This window comes from Dendrobates tinctorius, unplaced genomic scaffold (assembly GCF_039654945.1).
Source record: "Dendrobates tinctorius isolate UK_male_01 unplaced genomic scaffold, ASM3965494v1 ptg000008l, whole genome shotgun sequence".
Lineage (NCBI taxonomy): Eukaryota > Metazoa > Chordata > Amphibia > Anura > Dendrobatidae > Dendrobates > Dendrobates tinctorius.
The window spans coordinates 22,544,329-22,566,257 of NW_027361676.1; the positions used below are offsets into that span (position 1 = coordinate 22,544,329).

General features: G+C 44.5%; 1 protein-coding gene across 2 annotated transcripts in view; it reads left to right on the top strand.

Annotated features, from left to right (window-relative positions):
* The window catches only part of GUCY1B1 (guanylate cyclase 1 soluble subunit beta 1), a 125,188-nt gene that overhangs the window by 90,782 nt on the left and 12,477 nt on the right, over positions 1-21,929 (top strand). For both annotated transcript variants that reach the window (XM_073576430.1, XM_073576431.1), the window contains exons 8-11: positions 654-787; positions 2,475-2,672; positions 6,701-6,938; positions 21,470-21,610. In XM_073576430.1, coding sequence (XP_073432531.1) covers positions 654-787; positions 2,475-2,672; positions 6,701-6,938; positions 21,470-21,610 — 711 coding nt within the window. The remainder of the gene's footprint in view (positions 1-653; positions 788-2,474; positions 2,673-6,700; positions 6,939-21,469; positions 21,611-21,929) is intronic.

Consider the following 21,929-nt stretch of genomic DNA (forward strand, 5'->3'; position numbering starts at 1 on the left):
ATAGTAGAATCCTCAATATGTTTCAACTATGTATTGTTCTGGAACATAAAATTACACCTTACATGTTAAAAGAAATCTGTCACCAGGTTGTTGCTACTATATCTGAGAGCAGCAGGCTTAGACCCTGTTCCCTGATTGTGGCACTTACTGGGCTGTTTGCTGCAGTTTTGATTATAAACTGTTTTATTTTCTGCAGCTCTATCAGTTCTCTTAATGCTGAGCTCTGTATAACCCCGCCCACATTGCTGATTGTCAGCTTTCTGTATACTGTTCATGGGCAGAAAGCTAGCAATCACTGGTGGGGGCGGGGTTATATAGAGTTCATGAATATGGAGGAAGCAGGTTTACTAGTCCTATAGTGATAATCTCCTGCTGATACTTATTTTATCAAAACTACAGCAAGTAGCCCAGTGAGTGACATTGCTGGAATTAGGGTCTCGTCTATGGTGCTCTCATATTAAGTGGGAAAAACCTGGAGACGGATTCCCTTTGAACAAGTTGCCTTAGGCTGGAGATATGGTCGACACTTGCTGACTATCTTGCTTCCTCACCAACACTTGTGATAATGATTTCTGCTGTCTTACTAGGTAATATGGCCTATATAGTGGTATTTACTGAAGTGTTTGTTATCATATTATTTTATTTAATACAAGGAAGGTTTGCTGGATGTGGAAAAATCAGAGACTGAAGATGAACTGACTCTAACTGAAATAAGTTGTCTGCGACTGAAAGGACAGATGATCTATTTGCCGGAAGCCGACAACATTCTTTTTCTCTGTTCTCCAAGGTAATAAATCATATAAAAAAATCTTTAGGTTACTGTTACTCTACAGCTGTATGAGAGGAAGCAGCGTCTTCTAGACAGGGAATCACTAATCTTAGCTCTTGTATATACGTATTATGCTGTACATTTGGCTGAATGGTCATCTTGATGGCTATTGTGGTTTCCAAAATGTTCATATCAATGAATTTGTACCCGTTCCACTTTAGAAATACTCTGCTTTGCCTTATTAGAGGACAGTAAAATCCCATAGATCGATCAATATCTGTTTCAACAAACTAGCACTTCCTATCAGTGCTACAGAATAGGATATTTAGCATTTTATAGCAGATTTGTGTTTAAAGTGAACCTGACAGCTGACACATGCTGCCCTGTCCATGGTCAACCTCCTGTATCAGGCACTGGTGTATGACCTCAGTATGTTTGTCTCTGTGGAAAGCATATTTTAAAAGCCACGTGTTTGTATAGGCAGAGACCTGTCAATCCAAGGCAGTGGGTGGGGAGTAGCGTCCGACTAGTCTATAACGCTCTCTCGGTCCCCGGTGGCTTGTAGAGTAGGTTTCTCTGAGCCATCACAGCGGCATAGGGTCAGACTTACCTCGCTGAGATGAAACATCCCATGCCTGATACATACTACTCATGGATTGCGCACCCTGTATGAGCTGACAGGTTCACTTTCCAGTTATTGTCCACCTATAAGAAGTATAGGTCCCAGCAGCTACACTTCCGTATTTGCATTGACACAAGATTAAGCTTGTTCGCCCTGATGTTTATAAAGCGGACTGGCAGATAGGCTAACATGAATAGCTAAGTCCTCCCCTTGCTCTGCATCTCTGCGTCTGGATAAGCCATGACAGTCTGTAGACTGTGAGCCCTCGTGGGCAGGGTCCCCTCTCTTTATGTACTTGTGTGTCCCTTGTCTTACACATGTTTATTATACTTGTCTATATTTCCCCTTTTCACATGTAAAGCACCATGGAATAAATGGCGCTATATAAATGCATAATAATAATAATACAAGGGGGACTGGCTTTGCTAGTAGAATAAGCCAGACAACCAGCCCCAAATATACACGTCACCAATTCAGAAGAGGGAGGGTTACCTATGTCCTGTGTTATAGTAAATGTAGAAGCCGAACCCGAATGGACAATTCTGGTGCTTTTATAGTCATAGTAGAACAGAAATTTGTACTTTTTCCTATTTAGAACACTTTTAAAGTGTCCTTTACGTAGCTGGAAAACCTCCTTTAAATAGCCATAGTTGGCTTTATAAAGCAGTACCATAACATTTTAATTATCATGTATAACCTAAGAAAAAAGTTCCCTACTTGCTTCATATACTTTATATCTTAAAAGAGACTGTGCCGCGGCCTGGGTCTCTTATGGACGGGCTCCAGCAGTGGCATCATGACTACACGTGGCCATGTGACCAGTCAGTGGGCTCCACAGCTCCACTAATGTAGATGGCACAAGCCTGAGCACAGTGATTGGTTGGAACGATCACTTGCCCTTTAGTTGTTAAGTGCTGCATCAGACCCAAGGAGGGGAAGAAACGCGAGCGGGTTGTGAACATGACAAACTTCATAAAATAAAATAGATTATGTGATGGTAACTCTAATGCATTGATGGCAGTGTCATTCTGACAAATATACTTTGTCTTATAACCAATGATTCCATAATACTTGTAATGACAGTGTAATGAACTTGGATGACTTGACACGAAGAGGACTGTATCTCAGTGACATCCCGCTCCATGATGCAACTCGTGACCTAGTACTCCTTGGAGAACAGTTCAGAGAAGAGTATAAGTTGACTCAAGAACTAGAAATTCTTACTGACCGCCTGCAGCACACCCTACGGGCCCTGGAAGATGAGAAGAAAAAGACCGATACGTAAGAGAAGCTTTTGTATCATATTGGAGTACCGTAATTATAACATCAGAAATGTAATGAGTCTTATTAGTCAACGTTTCACCACCGTCTAATCAACCACTGAATCAAATCTCTGAAGCACAACCATCATTTGAGGATTTTTTTTTCATCAATTAACAGTACACATGAAAAAACTTCTTTCTCCTTCTAGACCAATCATTTATTCTCAAATTGCAGGTAAAATCTGTATTCGGTAAATACAGATATTTCCATTACTGAATTAGGAGATAGCAGTTGGTTTCTCATAAAGTTCTGTGGAGATCTATAATTGTAATTTCAGGAGAACTCGCAGCAGAATTTATGTGTCTGTGTATGGTGACTCCTCCTTTCACCCTCACAGAATTTTAACCCCGTAATGACTGGGTCAAATTTTTCAAATCTGATCAGTGTCACTTTATATGGTAATAACTCTGGAACACTTCCTCATAGGTCTTTGATTTTGAGACTGTTTTGTGACACATTGTACTTTATGTTAATGGTAAATTTCTGTCAATATTTTCGGTGTTTCATTATGACAATATCAGAAATTTGACAAAAATGTAAAAAAATTTGCAATTTTCAAACTTTGAGTGATTATACCTTTAACCCGTTTCCGATATCGGACGTAATAGCACGCCGATGTTGCACACCCCCTGTTTGGTGCAGGCTGCGACAATGAGCCCTCAAGTTTCCGGGCACATGCCAGCTGATCTATACAGCTGACATGTGCCTGCAATAGCTGCGGGTGGAATCACGATCCACCCACAGCTGTTAACTAGTTAGATGCTGCTATTAATCTCCGACAGTGGCATATAACTCGCTCTTCCAGGAAGCGCGTCTCTAATCCCGCCCATTGATGACCCCATCACATGATCACGGGTCACCAATGGATCGGCATGACAACCAGAGGTCTCCAGCAGACCTCTATGGTTGTCATTGCCAGATTGCTATGAGCACTGCCTGGTGGTCAGCACTCATAGCAAGTGAGCTTTTGTGCAACACACACGCGATACAATATACCCTATATGTAGCAGAGCTGATCAGACAACTGCAGCTTCTAATCTCCCATGGAGATTATTGAAGCATGCAAAAAGTAAAAAAAAAAGTTTTTAAAAATATTAAACTTTTTTAAAAAATATAAAAGTTCAAATCACCCTCCTTTCGCCACATTCAAGATCAAACAATAAAGAAAAATCAAAACATACACATATTTGGTACTGCCAAGTTCAGAATCTCACCATCTATCAATATAAAAAAATTAACCCTTTTGCTAAACGGTGTAACGAGAAAAAAATGAAAAACACCAGAATAACGTTTTTTTTGGCCGCCACTACATAGCAATAAAATGCAATAGCGGGCGATCAAATTATTGTATCTACACCAAATTGGTATCAATATAAATGTCAACTTGACGCGCAAAAAATAAGCCCTCAGCCAACCTGAGATCACGAAGAATGGAGATGGTACAGGTCTTGGAATATGGCCCCATTTTTTTTTTTACCAAACTTTAGATTTTTTTTTCAACACTTAAATAAAAAAGAACTTAAAATGTTTGGTGTCTATGAACTTGTAATGACCCGAAGAATCATAATAGTGGATCAGTTTCAGCATTTAGTGAACATGGTGATAAAAAAAACAAAAAACAACAGAGGAATTGCACTTTTTTTTGCAATTTGACTGCACTTGGATTTTTTTCCCCGTTTTCCAGTACATGATATGTTTAAACCAATGGTGTCATTCAAAAGTACAACTTGTCCTACTAAAAACAAGCCCTCACATGGCCATATAAAATAGTTATGGCTCTGGGAAGAAGGTGAGCGGAAAATGAAAACATTAAAACAAAAATACCTATGGTCATGAAGGGGTTAACCTATTAGTGACCACTAGAGTTGAGCAACTTTGGTCGGATCAGGTTTCATGAAACAAAATTTGTTTCAGATGAAACTGGTCCGACTAGGGCAAAAAAAGTCAGAGTTTCGTCCGAAACCCGACCCCAATGCAAGTCAATGGGAAATAAAAGTCGGCATTGAGCGGATGACATTCATCCACTCAACTCCGGTGACCACCAATACGTCTTTTTACTGACCTCACATATCAGACAATAGCATCCCCCGACTGGTGAAAATGCAGCAGCTGTGGACTGTACACTATAGCTGACACATTGGTGCACCAGCCTAGATTGGTGTTGGCACCAACCATGGCTTTTAAACCCCTTAGATGCTGCGGACAGTAGTGAATACAGCATCTAAATGGTTAACCGAATGTGGGGGCTCCCTCTTTAACTCTAATCAGCACGCTGAGATCATGATTGTGTGGGCCTGATGTTTGCCATGGCAATTCATTGCCAAATAATGGCCTTAGACTCTGCCGGCTACAGTGACCTGCTCTAAAAGTTAGCCACACTTAAGTAGTAAAAATAACATTTGTCCTTCCTGTTAATTCCTGAAAAGCACCCGAAGGGTTAATAAACTACCTGACAGCAGTTTTTGGCTATATTGAGGGGTGTTGTTTTTAAAATTGTCTCACTTTTGGATATTTTACGACATATAGGACCCCCAAAGTCACTTGATAGGTCCCTAAAAAAAGGTTTTGTAAATTTCCTTGAAAAAATTAAAAATTGCTGCTACAATTTTAAACATCCTAACAAAATGAAAGGATATTTTAAAAATGACGCTGATGTAAAGCAGACATGCGGATAATGTAATTTAATGACTATTTTATGTGGTCTGACTGTCTGGATTAAAGCACCAACTGCAATCTCCTATCTCAGTAGTGAGTAAATATGACTTCACCGAATACAGATTTTATCCATGAATTGAACATGAAAAAAATCTATCCATTAGGAGAAAGCAGCAGCTTTCTCTGATAAACTTTGTAATATATCTTCTTATTTTTACTTGTACTATTGATTTACGAAATAAAAATAAAAATGAGGGCTACTCTTCTAAGTGTAACTGTTATTTAATTTTTATTTTCATGACAATAAGCAACTTTGTAATATATCTCATCAGAGAAACCTGCTTCTTCCACTGCCAGAAAGGATCAGTTATTATCAGAATTCTCAACTATGCGGTAAAATCTGTACTTCATGAAGACAGACTTTCCCGTTACTGAGATAGAAGATGGCCGGCGCTACTGATACAATTCTATGCAGACTGGAAGAGGGAAGAGCTACAGACAGAGCTCCTCCCTCCTATCTACATAGAATCTGATCAGTAGCACCTGCCATCTCCTATCTCAGTAACGGGAAAGTCTGTCCTCATGAAGACAGACTTTCCCGTTACTGAGATAGAAGATGGTTGGCGCTACTGATACAATTCTATGCAGACTGGAAGAGGGAGGAGCTGCAGACAGAGCTCCTCCCTCCTATCTACATGGAATCTGATCAGTAGCACCTGCCATCTCCTATCTCAGTAACGGGAAAGTCTGTCCTCATGAAGACAGACTTTCCCGTTACTGAGATAGAAGATGGCTGGCGCTACTGATACAATTATATGCAGACTGGAAAAGGGAGGAGCTGCAGACAGAGCTCCTCCCTCCTATCTACATAGAATCTGATCAGTAGCACCATCTCCTATCTCAGTAACGGGAAAGTCTGTCCTCATGAAGACAGACTTTCCCATTACTGAGATAGAAGATGGCCGGCGCTACTGATACAATTATATGCAGACTGGAAAAGGGAGGAGCTGCAGACTGAGCTCCTCCCTCCTATCTACATAGAATCTGATCAGTAGCACCTTCCATCTCCTATCTCAGTAACAGGAAAGTCTGTCTTCATGAAGTACAGATTTTACCGCATAGTTGAGAATTTTGATAATAACTGATCCATTTTGGCAGCGAAAGAAGCAAATTTTTCTCATATCATCTTTCAAATTTGCTTAGTTTCAGGTGTACTCTTGATTTATTTTGGTAAAAGTTATAATGACAGTTACACTTTAAGAATTCGATTTATAGCAAATCTTCTCAGCTACAATTTAAATATCTGTGTGCCATCTTCTTTCCCTTTGCAGCTTGCTGTACTCGGTGCTCCCACCTTCTGTTGCTAATGAGCTCCGGCATAAGCGGCCAGTCCCAGCCATGCGATATGACAATGTCACAATTCTGTTTAGTGGGATTGTAGGATTTAATGCATTCTGCAGCAAACATGCTTCCGGCGAAGGGGCCATGAAGATTGTCAATTTGCTGAATGACGTATACACAAGATTCGATATTTTAACTGACTCTCGAAAGAATCCTTTTGTCTATAAGGTAAATAGATCTTACATTTTCATTGAAGAATACAAATCTGTGTAATCTGTTCATAAGCCAGAAAAACCTTATATGATCAATGATTTACACTTAAATAATTATGCTGGATCTTCCTAAAAGGAATCTGTCAGCAGTTTTTGCTACCTCATCGGAGAGCAGCATGATGTTGAAAAAGAGACCCTGATTCCAGCAATGTATCACTCATTTTACTGGTTGCAGCAGTTGTGACACAGATTTTTTAGATGTAGCATGTAGCAGAGCTCAGAAAGCTAACCCTGCCCACATCAGGCTAGTATGTACATTGTCTATTGATGGTGAGCTGCTTATCACAGGAAGGGGTGGAGTCAGACTAGATGTCACATGCTGCTGTAGCTGCTGTAGTCCAAGCAATGATAAGATTCTGGTAATACAACCATCATTATAAGTAAACAACAGCACACAGCTTGATAAGTGACACATCTCAGAATTCAGTGTTTTAACACCTACATGAAGCTGTCTTTAGATTTCATAGCAAAAACCTGTTGACAGAGTCCCTTAAAGGCAGATGAGTGTTATATTGCTGATACTGAGTTGCTAAAACTACATCTACAGATGTGTTCTGAACGTTTTTTGTTGACTCGACATACTAAATATTCCAAAATGAGTGGCCTGATATTGTTAACCTTAAAAAAATAAAGGTTTTACGTTCTGAATAAATCAATTTTTTCATATCTTGTCTATGCCTGTCAACTTGGGAAACTTTGAGCCAAAAATATGTAAGGACACATCTGTAACTGGTTTAGGAAAATTAGTCCCTTAACAATCGCAGTCCTATTATAGCAATGTTCAATCATAAATGTAAAGGACCTACATTTAGGCATTAATGACTCGAGAACAAATCTGTTCCGTCAGCAGGTTTTCTCTTACACAATTAATGTATCATAATTATCCTCACATCTAAGTGATATCCATGGTAATGGAAGTTCCATTACGTCTCATGTGTTACAATCTGTGGCACAAATTGTTGGCGCACTCTTTTGCATCGAATCATTCCACGTTCTGTGCCCAGAAGAGCTCTACATTAGGAATTGAAGTATCAAATGTAGTTTTAGAGGCCTGTAAGTACAACAGGATAGTTATCCATATTCACTATAAAATGTGTAGACAAAAAATTGGGCAAGTGTCACTAAGAGCTTCCAAAAATAAAAAAATCCACATTTCATCATGAGTGTTGTTTTTAAGATTATTAAAACTATTTACTTATTACCTCAAAGTTCACTATTGTCAAGCGTATGATGATGCCAAACTAGAAAGAGACAAAACAAAACAAAAACAAATATAATATACATGAATAATAGGCCAAATAAACATATAGGCCAAATAAGCCACCAACATATTTAAATAATTAAAATACAAAATAGCTTACAAAATGACGGAAAAAGAAACGTTTTTTTTTTAAATTTATTAATTAATTCGTAATACAGTGGCATTTAAAAGTTTGGGCACCCCTGGTCAAAATTACTGTTACTTTGAATAGTTAAGCAAGTTGAAGGTCAAATGATCTCTAAATGGATAAAGTTAAAGATGACACATTTCCTTCATATTTTGGGCAAGCAAAATATATATATATGTGTGTGTGTGTGTGTGTGTGTATATATATATATATATATATATACAGTATATATACACATACAGTGGGGAAAAAAAGTATTTAGTCAGCCACCAATTGTGCAAGTTCTCCCACTTATAGAATATAGCAGAAAAGTGAGATTAAAACAGAACTTTTACTTAATAAATTAAGAAAAAAACAACCATGTGCCACCATGTGAATAAAAACAAGGGGTGATCCTCCGGTTCATATGATAAGAAAAACCAAAGTAGAGCACCTCCTATAGGATAAATAGATTCCTCAGGCAGTAGCTGAGACAAGAATCTATATATATATACAGGATGCACTATAACAAATATGAACACATCATATTCTGACAATTTAGTCACAGGAATCCTGTAATCATATATAAATTTTTTACGCATCATAATGCCAATACTACTCAATTGGTATAGAGATTCTAAGGAAAGAGTTCATAAAAAGGAACAATCTCACCAATCAGATGGCTGCATGGAGGGGGGAGTCCATTCTAAATCACAACCGGATCATCAGACGATTCACAGGACCAACAATACTCTGTCAGTCCTTATGGGGCTAACGTTAGTCTATCCCCAAAACTCCCGCCCTGACCAGGGTAGTCTACAGCTACCCCTGTACTAGACATGCCCTGCAATATCCCTAAGGAAATCATCCCAACATGTTTCATTCAAGCATAATCATAAGTGCTGTGCTAAACAGAGACATATGGTCCCTCCACTCTCTATGCTGTTCTGCAGAGAGGGAACGGAAATGCAGGGCTGCTTTAAATAGAGACAAAATAATAAAGACTGATCACCACTAACCTTTAGCATGTGTGAATAGGCACAATAAACACATGGAGGAATGTGTGTAACAGACCCACGTATGATAGTTCCGGTGGGTGGAACATACACTGTGATGACTTCCGGATGTGTAATCCGCATAGATATACTCAAATTTTCATATACCAGTTAATGATCAGTGGATTGTGGTGAATTAACAGCTCAAATAATAAACAACATAACACTTTAAGTACAGTATATGGAAAATAATCGTATGATAAAAGTGCCTAACACTTCCGGTCATTGGAACGCAAGAGGGAGAAGTGGCGAGTGAATGCTTGCAACGTGGGCTCATGACCGGAAGTTCCAGTATTTGGAACGCAAGCCGGAATAATAAAGAAATAACAACAGAGGCACATATCCGGAGGGTGGAACGCAGTAAACAAGAATGGCCACAGCTTCTTCTACCCCTTGATGATGCTTCATTTGAGTATTCTAGTATGTATAACAAAGTGTTGTCAAAAAGAAAATGAAAAATAAAAAAGAAAAATAGTTAGGTAGTGTAGGTTAGAGAAGCATAAGGAATTTTTAATGGAAGTATGTTAGAAGATTGTTTAGATTATGGCACAAAATAGATAGGGATTTAGGATGAAAATTCCTTTGGACTTCGAACCACCCATTTAATGAAGCAGGCATGCAGATGTCACGGGGCAGTTGCGGGGAAACAGTATACGTGGAACAAGGGCCCCTGAACTGCCCTTCAGGCTAAAGGAGGTGCCCTGACTCTCCTTAACTTGGGGGTACACTTGATGGTAGTGAGGCCCAAGTCCCCGACCAGTCCCTATCTCCTGTTTAGCCCTGAGCTAAACACCCTGTTACACCGCTCCGCCATACTCACCCGGCCTCCGCTCCCACACCGCAGTCGCCCTCCGCTCCCACGCCGCAGCCTCTCTCCACCCGACGGCCGCGGCGGTCACCTGAGACAGACCCGCGACCGATGCCTTCCCTGCATGCTATGCGCATGCGCCATAGGCCGCGGCCGCGCCTCCTTCCTGCTTCTTATGCTCCGGCTGTGCCCTGACCCGGAAGCACATTTGGACCAATGGCTGACCAGACGGGGCCATATCAGGCCGCTTCCCCCTGAGGGAGGCGCCTGATCGTTGTGTTTCCTGACACTCTGGCCTCGCTCCATCGTGCACACTCTGCTCCTGCAGTTCCTGTCTCGGCTGCTCCTCACAGCAGCTTCTCAGTCCTGCTACCCGTGTTCCTGTCGTCCTACTCCAGTCCTGCCTTGTGTTCCTGCCGTCCTACTCCAGTCCTGCCTTCACTGTTCCTGCCGTCCTACTCCAGTCCTGCCTTGTGTTCCTGCCGTCCTACTCCAGTCCTGTCTTCAGTGCTCCTGCCGTCCTACTCCAGTCTCAGTCTTACTCCGGTCCATCCTGAGCCGCCCCTCTCGGTACCGGCTACCGTGGTACTCGAACCCCTGGGCCTGCTCCTAACGGTCCCTGTATAGGGGTCGGTTCCACCTGGCAGCTCGCCCGGGGTCCCTCGGTGCCACGGTCCAGAGGGTCCACTCTCGGAGCTCCCGCTCCTGACCACCCACGCTAACAGTACGATCAGGCCATGGACTCCGCCGGTACTACGGCTGCTACCCAGAAAGAGTTGCTATTCCTACGGGAGAATCAGGCGCGCATTATGTCAATCATGAAGTCGATGGACACCCGTTTGTCGGCCTTACAGGTGGCCGATCCTGGAAATGCCACTCAGCTGGCCAGTCTCCAACAGGAGCTGGGCCAGCAGCAAGATACTCAAACCCACATTTTGTCCTACATGGCCTCCTTTGATAGTCGCTTGTCGGCCCTCCAGGCTGCCGCTGCAGTGCCGACTCCTCCCCCTGCGTCTGCTGCTCATCCGACGCCCCGCCTCGCCAAGCCGCCTCGTTTCACCGGGGATCCCAAGCTCTGTAGGGGGTTCTTAAATCAGTGTAGTCTCCACTTTGAATGGCTGCCGCAGCAATATCCCTCGGACCGGGCCAAAGTGGCCTTCATCATGTCCCATCTGGAGGGAGAGGCCCTTTCTTGGGTAAACCCGCTCTGGGAACGTGACGACCCGGTCGTTTCGAGTCTCCCGGTTTTCCTGGATACGTTTCGTAAGGTTTTCGATGAGCCGAGCCGGTTAGCCTCTCTCACTGAGTCACTCTTTAACTTACACCAGGGCTCTCTCACGGTCGGACAGTACGCTATTCGCTTTCGCACTATTTCCTCTGAGCTCGGCTGGAATAACGCAGCTTTGGTGGGGGCATTCTGGCGCGGTCTTTCTAGTAAAATAAAGGATGAACTCGCTGGTCGAGATACCCCGTCCACCTTAGAGGACCTTATCTCGCTGGCTACCCGCATTGACCTGCGCTTCCTGGAGCGCGCTCGGGAGTCAGTGAGAGACAGGCGCTCCTCCAGGTCAGTTCCTCCTTTCGCTCAGTCGGCCAGCTCACGTTCAGTCGGATCTTCTTCCCTCTCTTCGGGTGAGCCCATGCAGATAGATCATCTCAGGTTGGCCGAGTTACGTCAGAGAGAGAGACGGGCACAAGGTCTGTGCCTCTATTGCGGTCATTCGTCACACTATATCCGCACCTGTCCTAAGAGACAGGGAAACGACTCCACCTAGGTCAGGTAAGAGAGGCCTTCCTAGGTGATGATAATGATTCCTCTCAACCCCTTACGATTTCTGTGCTTTTGGTTTCAGGAGGGAGGCGTGGTTCCGAGGTGGCCTACGTGGATTCGGGCTCAGCGGGTAACTTCATTCGGCCGGAAGAGGTAGACAAATACCAAATTCCTGTAGTCACTCTATCTAACCCAATTCAGATTGCCACCGTGGATGGCAAACCGCTACAGGTGACCGTCACCTTGGTCACTGAAGAGGTGGAATTGCAAATCGGAGCCTTACATCGAGAGAAGATAGCCTTTTACGTTTTACCTAAGCTCTGTCACGCCATTCTACTCGGTCTTCCATGGTTAAGGACTCATCAGCCTGTTCTCGACTGGTCTTCTGGGGAGATACTCCGCTGGGGGCACCCGTGCCAAGCTCGCTGTCTGACTCCTGTCCGCCTGGCGGCCGCTCCACGGTCACCTCCAGACCTTCCGGGTCTTCCTCCAGCTTACAGCTCCTACGCCGATGTTTTTGATAAGAAGGAAGCAGAGGTCCTCCCTCCACACCGGCCGTTTGACTGCCCAATTGAACTTGTTTCTGGTTCAACCCCCCCCAAGGGGCAGAATCTACCCTCTGTCTCCCGTGGAGACCACCGCCATGTCCGAGTACGTCCAAGAGAACCTCGCCAAAGGCTTTATACGGAAATCCTCTTCGCCCGCGGGAGCCGGGTTCTTCTTCGTCAAAAAGAAGGACGGGACTCTACGGCCATGCATTGACTATAGGGGCTTGAATGAGATTACCATCAAGAACAGGTACCCTCTTCCACTCATTCCGGAACTGTTTGACCGTCTCAGAGGGGCTCGGGTCTTTACCAAGCTGGACCTCAGAGGAGCCTACAATCTGGTCCGTATCCGTGCAGGTGACGAGTGGAAGACCGCTTTCAACACTCGAGATGGCCATTACGAGTACCTGGTCATGCCCTTCGGTCTTTGCAATGCTCCTGCAGTCTTTCAAGAGTTCGTCAACGAGATCTTCCGGGATCTCTTGTACTCCTGTGTGGTCGTGTACTTAGACGACATCCTCGTCTTCTCGCCGGACCTCTCGTCCCACAGAAAGAGTGTCCGCCTGGTGCTTCAGCGTCTTCGGGAGAACCGTCTGTATGCAAAGATCGAGAAATGTCTCTTCGAACAGACCTCTCTGCCATTTCTGGGATACATTATCTCCGACGCTGGTCTAAGGATGGATCCCGAGAAGTTGTCTGCCATCCTCAAATGGCCTCGCCCCGTCGGATTAAAGGCGATACAACGATTCCTCGGGTTCGCCAACTATTACCGGCAATTTGTCTCCCACTTCTCCGCGATCACAAGACCCATTTCTGTGCTCACCCGTAAAGGGTCTACTTCCAAGGATTGGTCTCCTGAGGCAGAGGAGGCCTTTCTGTCCCTAAAACGGGCTTTCTCCACGGCTCCGGTCCTGCATCGCCCTGAGAGCGATCGACCTTTTGTACTCGAGGTGGACGCTTCCTCGACTGGTGCCGGGGCGGTGCTGTCCCAGAGAACCGCCTCCGGTCGCCTGCACCCTTGTGGCTTCTTCTCGAAGGCCTTTTCTCCATCCGAGTGTAACTACTCGATCGGTGACCGGGAACTTTTGGCCATCAAGTTGGCCTTGGAGGAATGGCGCCACCTCCTGGAAGGAGCTGTCCATCCTTTTGTCATCTTCTCGGACCACAAGAATCTTTCCTATCTCCAGTCTGCCCAGAGACTAAACCCTCGCCAGGCCAGATGGTCTTTATTTTTTGCCCGATTTGATTTCGAGCTCCGATTCCGTCCCGGCAGCAAGAATTCCAAAGCCGACGCCCTGTCCAGGGTCTTCCAACCACACGAATCCACGGAGGAACCGTCACATATCATTGATCCCACTAGGATCATCACCGTGGCTCCAGTGAACTGGCTTACTCCTCCGCCTGGCAAGACGCTTGTGCCAGAGAATCTCAAGCAAAAGGTTCTTCTATGGGGGCACTCCTCCAAACTGGCCGGCCATGCCGGAACTAAGAAGACCCTTGATCTTATCAAACGTCACTACTGGTGGCCCTCACTTCGCCAAGATGTACTCGATTTTGTGGCTTCTTGTCCATCCTGTGCAAAGAACAAGGTACCACGGAGATCTCCGTCTGGCTTGTTGCTTCCGTTGCCTGTCCCTACGGTTCCTTGGGAGAACATCGCCATGGATTTCATCACCGACCTACCCTGCTCTGCGGGCTGCTCAGTCATTCTGGTGGTGGTGGATCGTTTTTCCAAGATGGCTCACTTCATCCCTCTGCCCGGTCTTCCCTCAGCGCCGGAGCTGGCCGAGATCTTCATTCATCAAGTCTTCAGGCTTCATGGACTACCTCGACGCATTGTGTCTGACCGAGGGGTTCAGTTTACCTCCAAGTTCTGGCGTTCGCTTTGTAAGCTTATGAACGTTTCCCTCGACTTCTCCTCGGCCTACCATCCACAGTCCAACGGACAAGTAGAGCGTACCAACCAGACGCTTACGGGATACTTACGCCACTTCTCTAACGCCCACCAGAACGATTGGGTCAGCTTACTCCCCTGGGCAGAGTTCGCTTATAACAACCATGCTGGTGAGTCTTCGGCCAAGTCCCCGTTTTTCATTGTTTTTGGCAGACATCCTGGTGTCCCTCTTCCGATAACCCCTGCCTCTGAGGTACCCGCGGCCAATGCCTTGTCCTCAGAATTTTCTAAGATTTGGGCTGAGACCAACACATCACTCAAGAGATCCGCTGATCAGATGAAGAACTATGCAGACAAAAAGAGGTTGGATTCTCCTCCGTATCGTGTTGGCGACAAGGTCTGGCTCTCCTCCAAATTCGTCCGACTAAAACTGCCCTCCTACAAGTTGGGTCCACGCTACATCGGTCCGTTTGAAATTCTGGGACGTATTAACGAAGTTGCCTACAAATTGAGGTTGCCTGCTTCGCTCCGGATCCCGAACACCTTTCACGTCTCTCTCCTGAAGCCTGTGGTGCTGAATCGTTTCCATTCCTCGCTTGATCTTGGTCCTCAGCCGGTGGGTGCCGACAACGTTTTTGAAGTGCAGGACATCCTCGCTGTGAAAAGGGTTAGAGGTAGGACTTTCTTTCTCGTTGATTGGAAGGGCTTTGGTCCTGAGGAGAGATCCTGGGAGCCTCGGGAGAATATTAATGCTCCCCGTATCCTCAAGAGGTTTCTTGTTAATCTCCGGGGGGGGCGGCTTAGGGGAGGGGGTACTGTTACACTGCTCCGCCATACTCACCCGGCCTCCGCTCCCACGCCGCAGTCGCCCTCCGCTCCCACGCCGCAGCCTCTCTCCACCCGACGGCCGCGGCGGTCACCTGAGACAGACCCGCGACCGATGCCTTCCCTGCATGCTATGCGCATGCGCCATGGGCCGCGGCCGCGCCTCCTTCCTGCTTCTTATGCTCCGGCTGTGCCCTGACCCGGAAGCACATTTGGACCAATGGCTGACCAGACGGGGCCATATCAGGCCGCTTCCCCCTGAGGGAGGCGCCTGATCGTTGTGTTTCCTGACACTCTGGCCTCGCTCCATCGTGCACACTCTGCTCCTGCAGTTCCTGTCTCGGCTGCTCCTCACAGCAGCTTCTCAGTCCTGCTACCCGTGTTCCTGTCGTCCTACTCCAGTCCTGCCTTGTGTTCCTGCCGTCCTACTCCAGTCCTGCCTTCACTGTTCCTGCCGTCCTACTCCAGTCCTGCCTTGTGTTCCTGCCGTCCTACTCCAGTCCTGTCTTCAGTGCTCCTGCCGTCCTACTCCAGTCTCAGTCTTACTCCGGTCCATCCTGAGCCGCCCCTCTCGGTACCGGCTACCGTGGTACTCGAACCCCTGGGCCTGCTCCTAACGGTCCCTGTATAGGGGTCGGTTCCACCTGGCAGCTCGCCCGGGGTCCCTCGGTGCCACGGTCCAGAGGGTCCACTCTCGGAGCTCCCGCTCCTGACCACCCACGCTAACACACCCAACCCCCTCCCCAGGAGGTGAGACAGTGAATAAAGTGAACTGCACCAATAACACGAAAGCAAATATAAAACAGACACCACGAGGTTAACCCCTTAAGCCCCAAGTGTGGTTTGCACGTTCATGACCGGGCCAATTTTTACAATTCTGACCACTGTCCCTTTATGAGGTAATAACTCTGAAACGCTTCCATGTATCCCGGTGATTCTGGCATGGTTTTCTCATGACATATTGTACTTCATGTTAGTGGTAAAATTTCATTCAAATAACTTGCGTTTATTTGTGAAAAAAATGGAAATTTGGCAAAAATTTTGAAAATTTCGCAATTTTCCAGCTTTGAATTTTTATGCCCTTAAATCACAGAGATACGGCACACAAAAAACTTGATAAGTAATATTTCCCACATGTTTACTTTACATTATCACAATTTTGGAACCAAAATTTTTTTTGTTAGGAAGTTATAAGGGTTAAAAATTGACCAGCGATTTCTTGTTTTTGCAACACCATTTTATTTTTACGGACCACATCACATTTGAAGCCACTTTGAGGCGTCTATATGATAGAAAATACCCAAAAGTGACACCATTCTAAAAACTGCACCCCTTAAGGTGGTCAAAACCACATTCAAAAAGTTTATTAACCCTTTAGGTGCGTCACAGGAATTTTTTGAATATTTATAAAAAATTAACATTTTACTTTTTTTCACAAAAAAAATACTTCAGGTTCAATTTTTTTTATTTTACCAAGGGTAACAGGAGAAATTGGACTGCAAAATTTATTGTGCAATTTGTCCTGAGTACACTGATACCTGATATGTGGGGGGAACCACTGTTTCGGCGCATGGCTGAGCTCAGAAGGGAAGGAGCGCCGTTTGACTTTTTCAATGCAAAATTGGCTGGAATTCTGATCGGACGCCATGTCACGTTTGGAGAGTCCCTGATGTACCTAAACAGTGGAAACCCCCCAAAAGTGACCCCATTTTGGAAGCTAGACCCCCCAAGGAACTTATCTAGATATGTGGTGAGAACTTTGAACCCACAAGGGCTTCACAGAAGTTTATAACGTACAGCGGTACAAATTAAAAAATCATATTTTTTCCACAAAAATGATCTTTTCACCCCCAATTTTTATTTTCCCAAGGGTAACAAGACCCTAATTGTTATTGTGCAATTTTTCCTGAGTATGCTGATATCCCACATGTGGGGGTAAACGACTATTTGGGCGCATGGCAGAGCTGTAAGGGAAGCAGCGCCATTTGACGTTTTTGGCTGTAATTGAGATCGGACACCATGTCGTGATTGGAAAACCCCTGATGTACCAAAACAGTGGAAACCCCCCACAAATGACACCATTTTGGAAACTACACCCCCAAGGAACTTATCTAGATGTGTGGTGAGAACTTTGAACCCCAAGGGCTTCACAGAAGTTTATAACATACAGCCGTACAATTAAAAAATCATATTTTTTCCACAAAAATTATCTTTTCACCCTCAATTCTTATTTTTCCAAGGGTAACAGGACCCTAAAAGTTATTGTGCAATTTGTCCAGAGTACGCCGATACCCCATATGGGGGGGTAAACCACTATTTGGGCGCATGGCAGAGCTGGTAAGGGAAGCAGCGCCATTTGACGTTTTTGGCTGGAATTGAGATCGGACACTATGTCGCGTTTGGAGAACTCCTGATGTACCAAAACAGTGGAAACCCCCCACAAATGACACCATTTTGGAAACTAGACCCCCCAAGGAACTTATCTAGATGTGTGGTGAGCACTTTGACCCCTCCAGTGCTTCACAGAAGTATATAACACCCGAGCGTGAAAATAAAAAAATCGTATATTTTCCACAAACATGATCTTTTAGTCACCAATTTTTTAATTTTCCCAAGGGTAACAGGAGAAATTGGACCCCAAAAGTTGTTGTCCAATTTGTCCTGAGTACGCTGACACCCCATATGTGGGAGAGAACTACTTTATGGGCACATGTCGGGGCTCGAAAGGGAAGTAGTGACGTCTTGGAATGCAGACTTTGATGGAATGGTCAGCGGGTGTCATGTTGCCTTTGGAGAGCCCCTAATGTGCCTAAACAGTGAAAACCCCCCACAAATGATCCCATTTTGGAAACTAGACCCCCTAAGGAACTTATCTAGATGTGTGGTGAGCACTTTGAACCCCCAAGGGCTTCACAGAAGTTTATAATGCACGGGCATGAAAATAAAAAAATCATATTTTTTCCACAAACATGATCAATTAGTCCCCAATTTTTTTATTTTCCCAAGGGTAACAGGAGAAATTGGACCCCAATAGTTGTCCAATTTGTCCTGAGTACGCTGATACCCCATATGTGGGAAAAAACTACTGTATGGGAACACGTCGGGTCTCGGAAGGGAAGTAGTGACGTTTTGGAATGCAGACTTTGATGGAATGGTCTGTGGGTGTCATGTGCGTTTGGAGAGCCCCTGATGTACCTAAACTATTGAAACTCCCCACAAGTGACCCCATTTTGGAAACTAGACCCCCCACGGAACTTATCTAGATGTGTGGTGAGCACTTTGAACCCCCAAGTGCTTCACAGAAGTTTATAACGCCCGGGCGTGAAGATAAAAAGATCATTTTTTTCCACAAAAATGATATTTTTGCCCCCAGTTTTTTATTTTCCTAAGGGTAACAGGAGAAATTGGATCCCAAAAGTTGTTTTGCAATTTGTCCTAAGTAGGCTGATACCCCATATGTGGGGGTAAAACACTGTTTGGGCGTATGGCAGAGCTTGGAAGGGAAGGAGCACCATTTGACTTTTTCAACTCAGAATTGGCTGGAATTGAGATCAGACGCCATGTTGCATTTGGAGAGCACCTGATGTGCCCAAACAGTGGAAACCCCCAATTCTAACTCCAACCCTAACCCCAACACACCCCTAACCCTAATCTCAGCCCTAACTCTAGCCCTAACCCTAACCCTAGCCCTAGCCCTGGCCCTAACCCTAGCCCTAACCATAGTGGGAAAATGGAAATAAAAACATTTTCTGTTAATTTTATTATTTTTCCCTAACTAAGGGGGTGATAACGGGGGGTTTGATTTACTATTTATGGCGGTTTTTATGTTTGCCAGCTGTCGCACGCTAAAAGACGCTTTTTATTGTAAAAATAGTTTTTGCATCACCACATATTGAGAGCTATAATTTTTCCGTATTTTGACCCACCGAGTCATGTGAGGTCTTATTTTTTACGGGACGAGTTGACGTTTTTATTGGTGCCATTTTCGGGCACGTGACTTTTTTTATCGCTTTTTATTCCGATTTTTGGGACGCAGAATGAACAAAAACCAGCGTTTCATTAATTTCTTTTGGGGGGTGCGTTTACACCGTTCCGCCTGCGATAAAATTGATAAAGCGGCTTTATTCTTCGGGTCAGTACGGTTACAGCGTTACCTCATTTAGGTAGTTTTTTTATGTTTTGTCGGTTTTATGCAATGAAAACTATTTTATATAAAAAATAATTATTTTTGCATCACTTTATTCTGCGAGCTATAACTTTTTTATTTTTTTGCTGATGATGCTGTCTCGTGGCTCGTTTTTTGCGGAACAAGATGACGTTTTCAGTGGTACCACGGATATTTATATACATCTTTTTGATTGCGCGTTATTGCACTTTTTGTTCGGCGGTATGATAATAAATCATTATTTTCTGCTTCGTTTTTTATTTTTATTTTTTAAGGGGTTCGCTACAGGGGTTAATTAATGGGACAGTTTTATAGAGCAGGTCGTTACGGACGCGTGATACCAAATATGTGTACTTTTATTTTTTTATTTTTTTTTAATTTCCAAAAAATTAATTTATTGGGGGAATATTTTTTTTTTTTTCTAATTTATTTGACGATTTTTTTTAAAATTATTTGAACTCTTTTTTTTTTTTTTTAACTTTATTACATTGTCCCAGGTGGGACATCACTGTCCTGTGACAGATCGCTGATCTGTCACATCACAGGTCACTGTGACAGATCAGCGATCTGTCACAGGCAGTGCAGCAGGCTTCCTCGTGCCTGCGCTTTGCAGGCACTGAGGAAGCTGGCTCCCTGCAGGCCCCCGAAGGTCCCCGTCACCATCTTGGATTCGGGGGCCTGCAGGGAAGGAGCCCCCCGCAGCAGCGCTGCACATTGTGCTGCCGTGGGGGGCTCAGGGAAGCACGGAGGGAGCCCCCTCCCAGCCGATGCTTCCCTTTAACCCCCGGTACACCGCGATCGTGTTTGATTGCGGTGTACAAGGGGTTAACGTGTCGGGGGCGGCCCGTGACTGCCCCTGACACATTGTGCTGGGTGTCAGCTGAGATAATCAGCTGACACCCGGCCGCGTTCAGCGTCACTCACCACGTGGGCGCCGCTGATCGCTATGACGTACTATCCCGTCCCTGGGAATTAAGTCTCAGGGCACATGGACGGGATAGTATGTCTCATGGCAGAAAGGGGTTAAAGCAACTAAAAACCACACCTTAGCTTTATCTGGTGCCAATGCTCCCAGCAGCAGAGTAAGGCACGCAATCAGCATCCAGCAGAATCACCACTGCTCCAGAAAAGCGGAATCCAATCTGCACCAGGTAGGTCCAGTCTTCACCAAGGTTGGTTAGCAAATGACCAGTTTTACCAACAGTGATCTGCAGCACCAGGTGGCTTTATAAATGGAAGTGGAAGTAGTCACCACCTGCTGAAAAACTAAACATGTAGTAACACCAGCAGCCACCGGGGGGAACCCAGCAGCCGACCAACTGTGGTTGTAGTAACACCAGCGGCCACTGGGGGCAAAAACTCATATTAACCCCCGAGGACCAGAAAGGAAAAAGGTTTATATAAAAGAGTCCAGACTCTGACAAAGATCCAAAAATGGATCGTGACAACAGAGGACACCTGAACAGATACTCTAGTTGGGTCTATTATGATATGTTGTCGTGTACTAATATAGAATAATTTTTTTTTCTGTAATTTTTTAAACTAGCTTCTAAATGAAAGGAATTGTCCACTACTCAGAGATCAGTTGCTATATGATGGATTCCCACCCTTCTGGAACTGATGATCTATTGGAAAATTAGGTCCTCAATATTATATACCAAGAAAATCTCTTTAATTCACTACAGAGTTACGATAGATGTGGTAAACCGTTAATACCTGTTAGAAGGGATTGGAGCAACAGTTCCATGAGAGTGTGGACTATTTCTCTCTGGTGCTCTTTTATGAAATCCCATACAAGCCTAATGTAACGTGAAATGGCTAAGGCGTCCAGAGCACCTCAGTTACTGCCTTTTACTGTTTTTTACTTTTTCTATTTATATCAGTAAAGAAGAATCAATTTACATTTTGCAATGACCAACCATTTCTTCTGTATCTACCTGGTATGAAGTGCCTCAGTACTGCTTCACATGTCTAAATCAATCTGCTGAAACAGTTCATGTAAATAACTTAGCGTGTTCCTTGGTAAAATAAAAAAAAATCTTTTCTGTTTAAAGGTTGAAACTGTTGGTGATAAGTATATGACAGTGAGTGGCCTTCCAGAACCATGTGTCCACCATGCAAGGTCTGTATGTCACCTGGCGTTAGACATGATGGAGATTGCTGGACAAGTTCAAGTAGATGGGGAATCTGTGCAGGTACATAGTCATTCAAATTATATTTTGTTGCGTAAAGTTATAGTGAGGATTGTTTTCTGGAGCACACGTCCTCCGACCTAATACACTAATTTATCAGATTCTTTAGATATGCAATCTTTACTAAAGGTTTATAATGGATTGTCTAGTCTTAAGCTGGAAGTCTGGAAGTCTGCAGTCACGCTATGTGATTTCAGACTCGTGAATCTTCACATCTCGCACACTGTTAGGATTCTCTGGTGCGCCAAGAGCAGGCAGACATATGACTGTGAGTATACAATATGCATACTCACAGTCACATTCCGACTAGATGTGCGCTGTC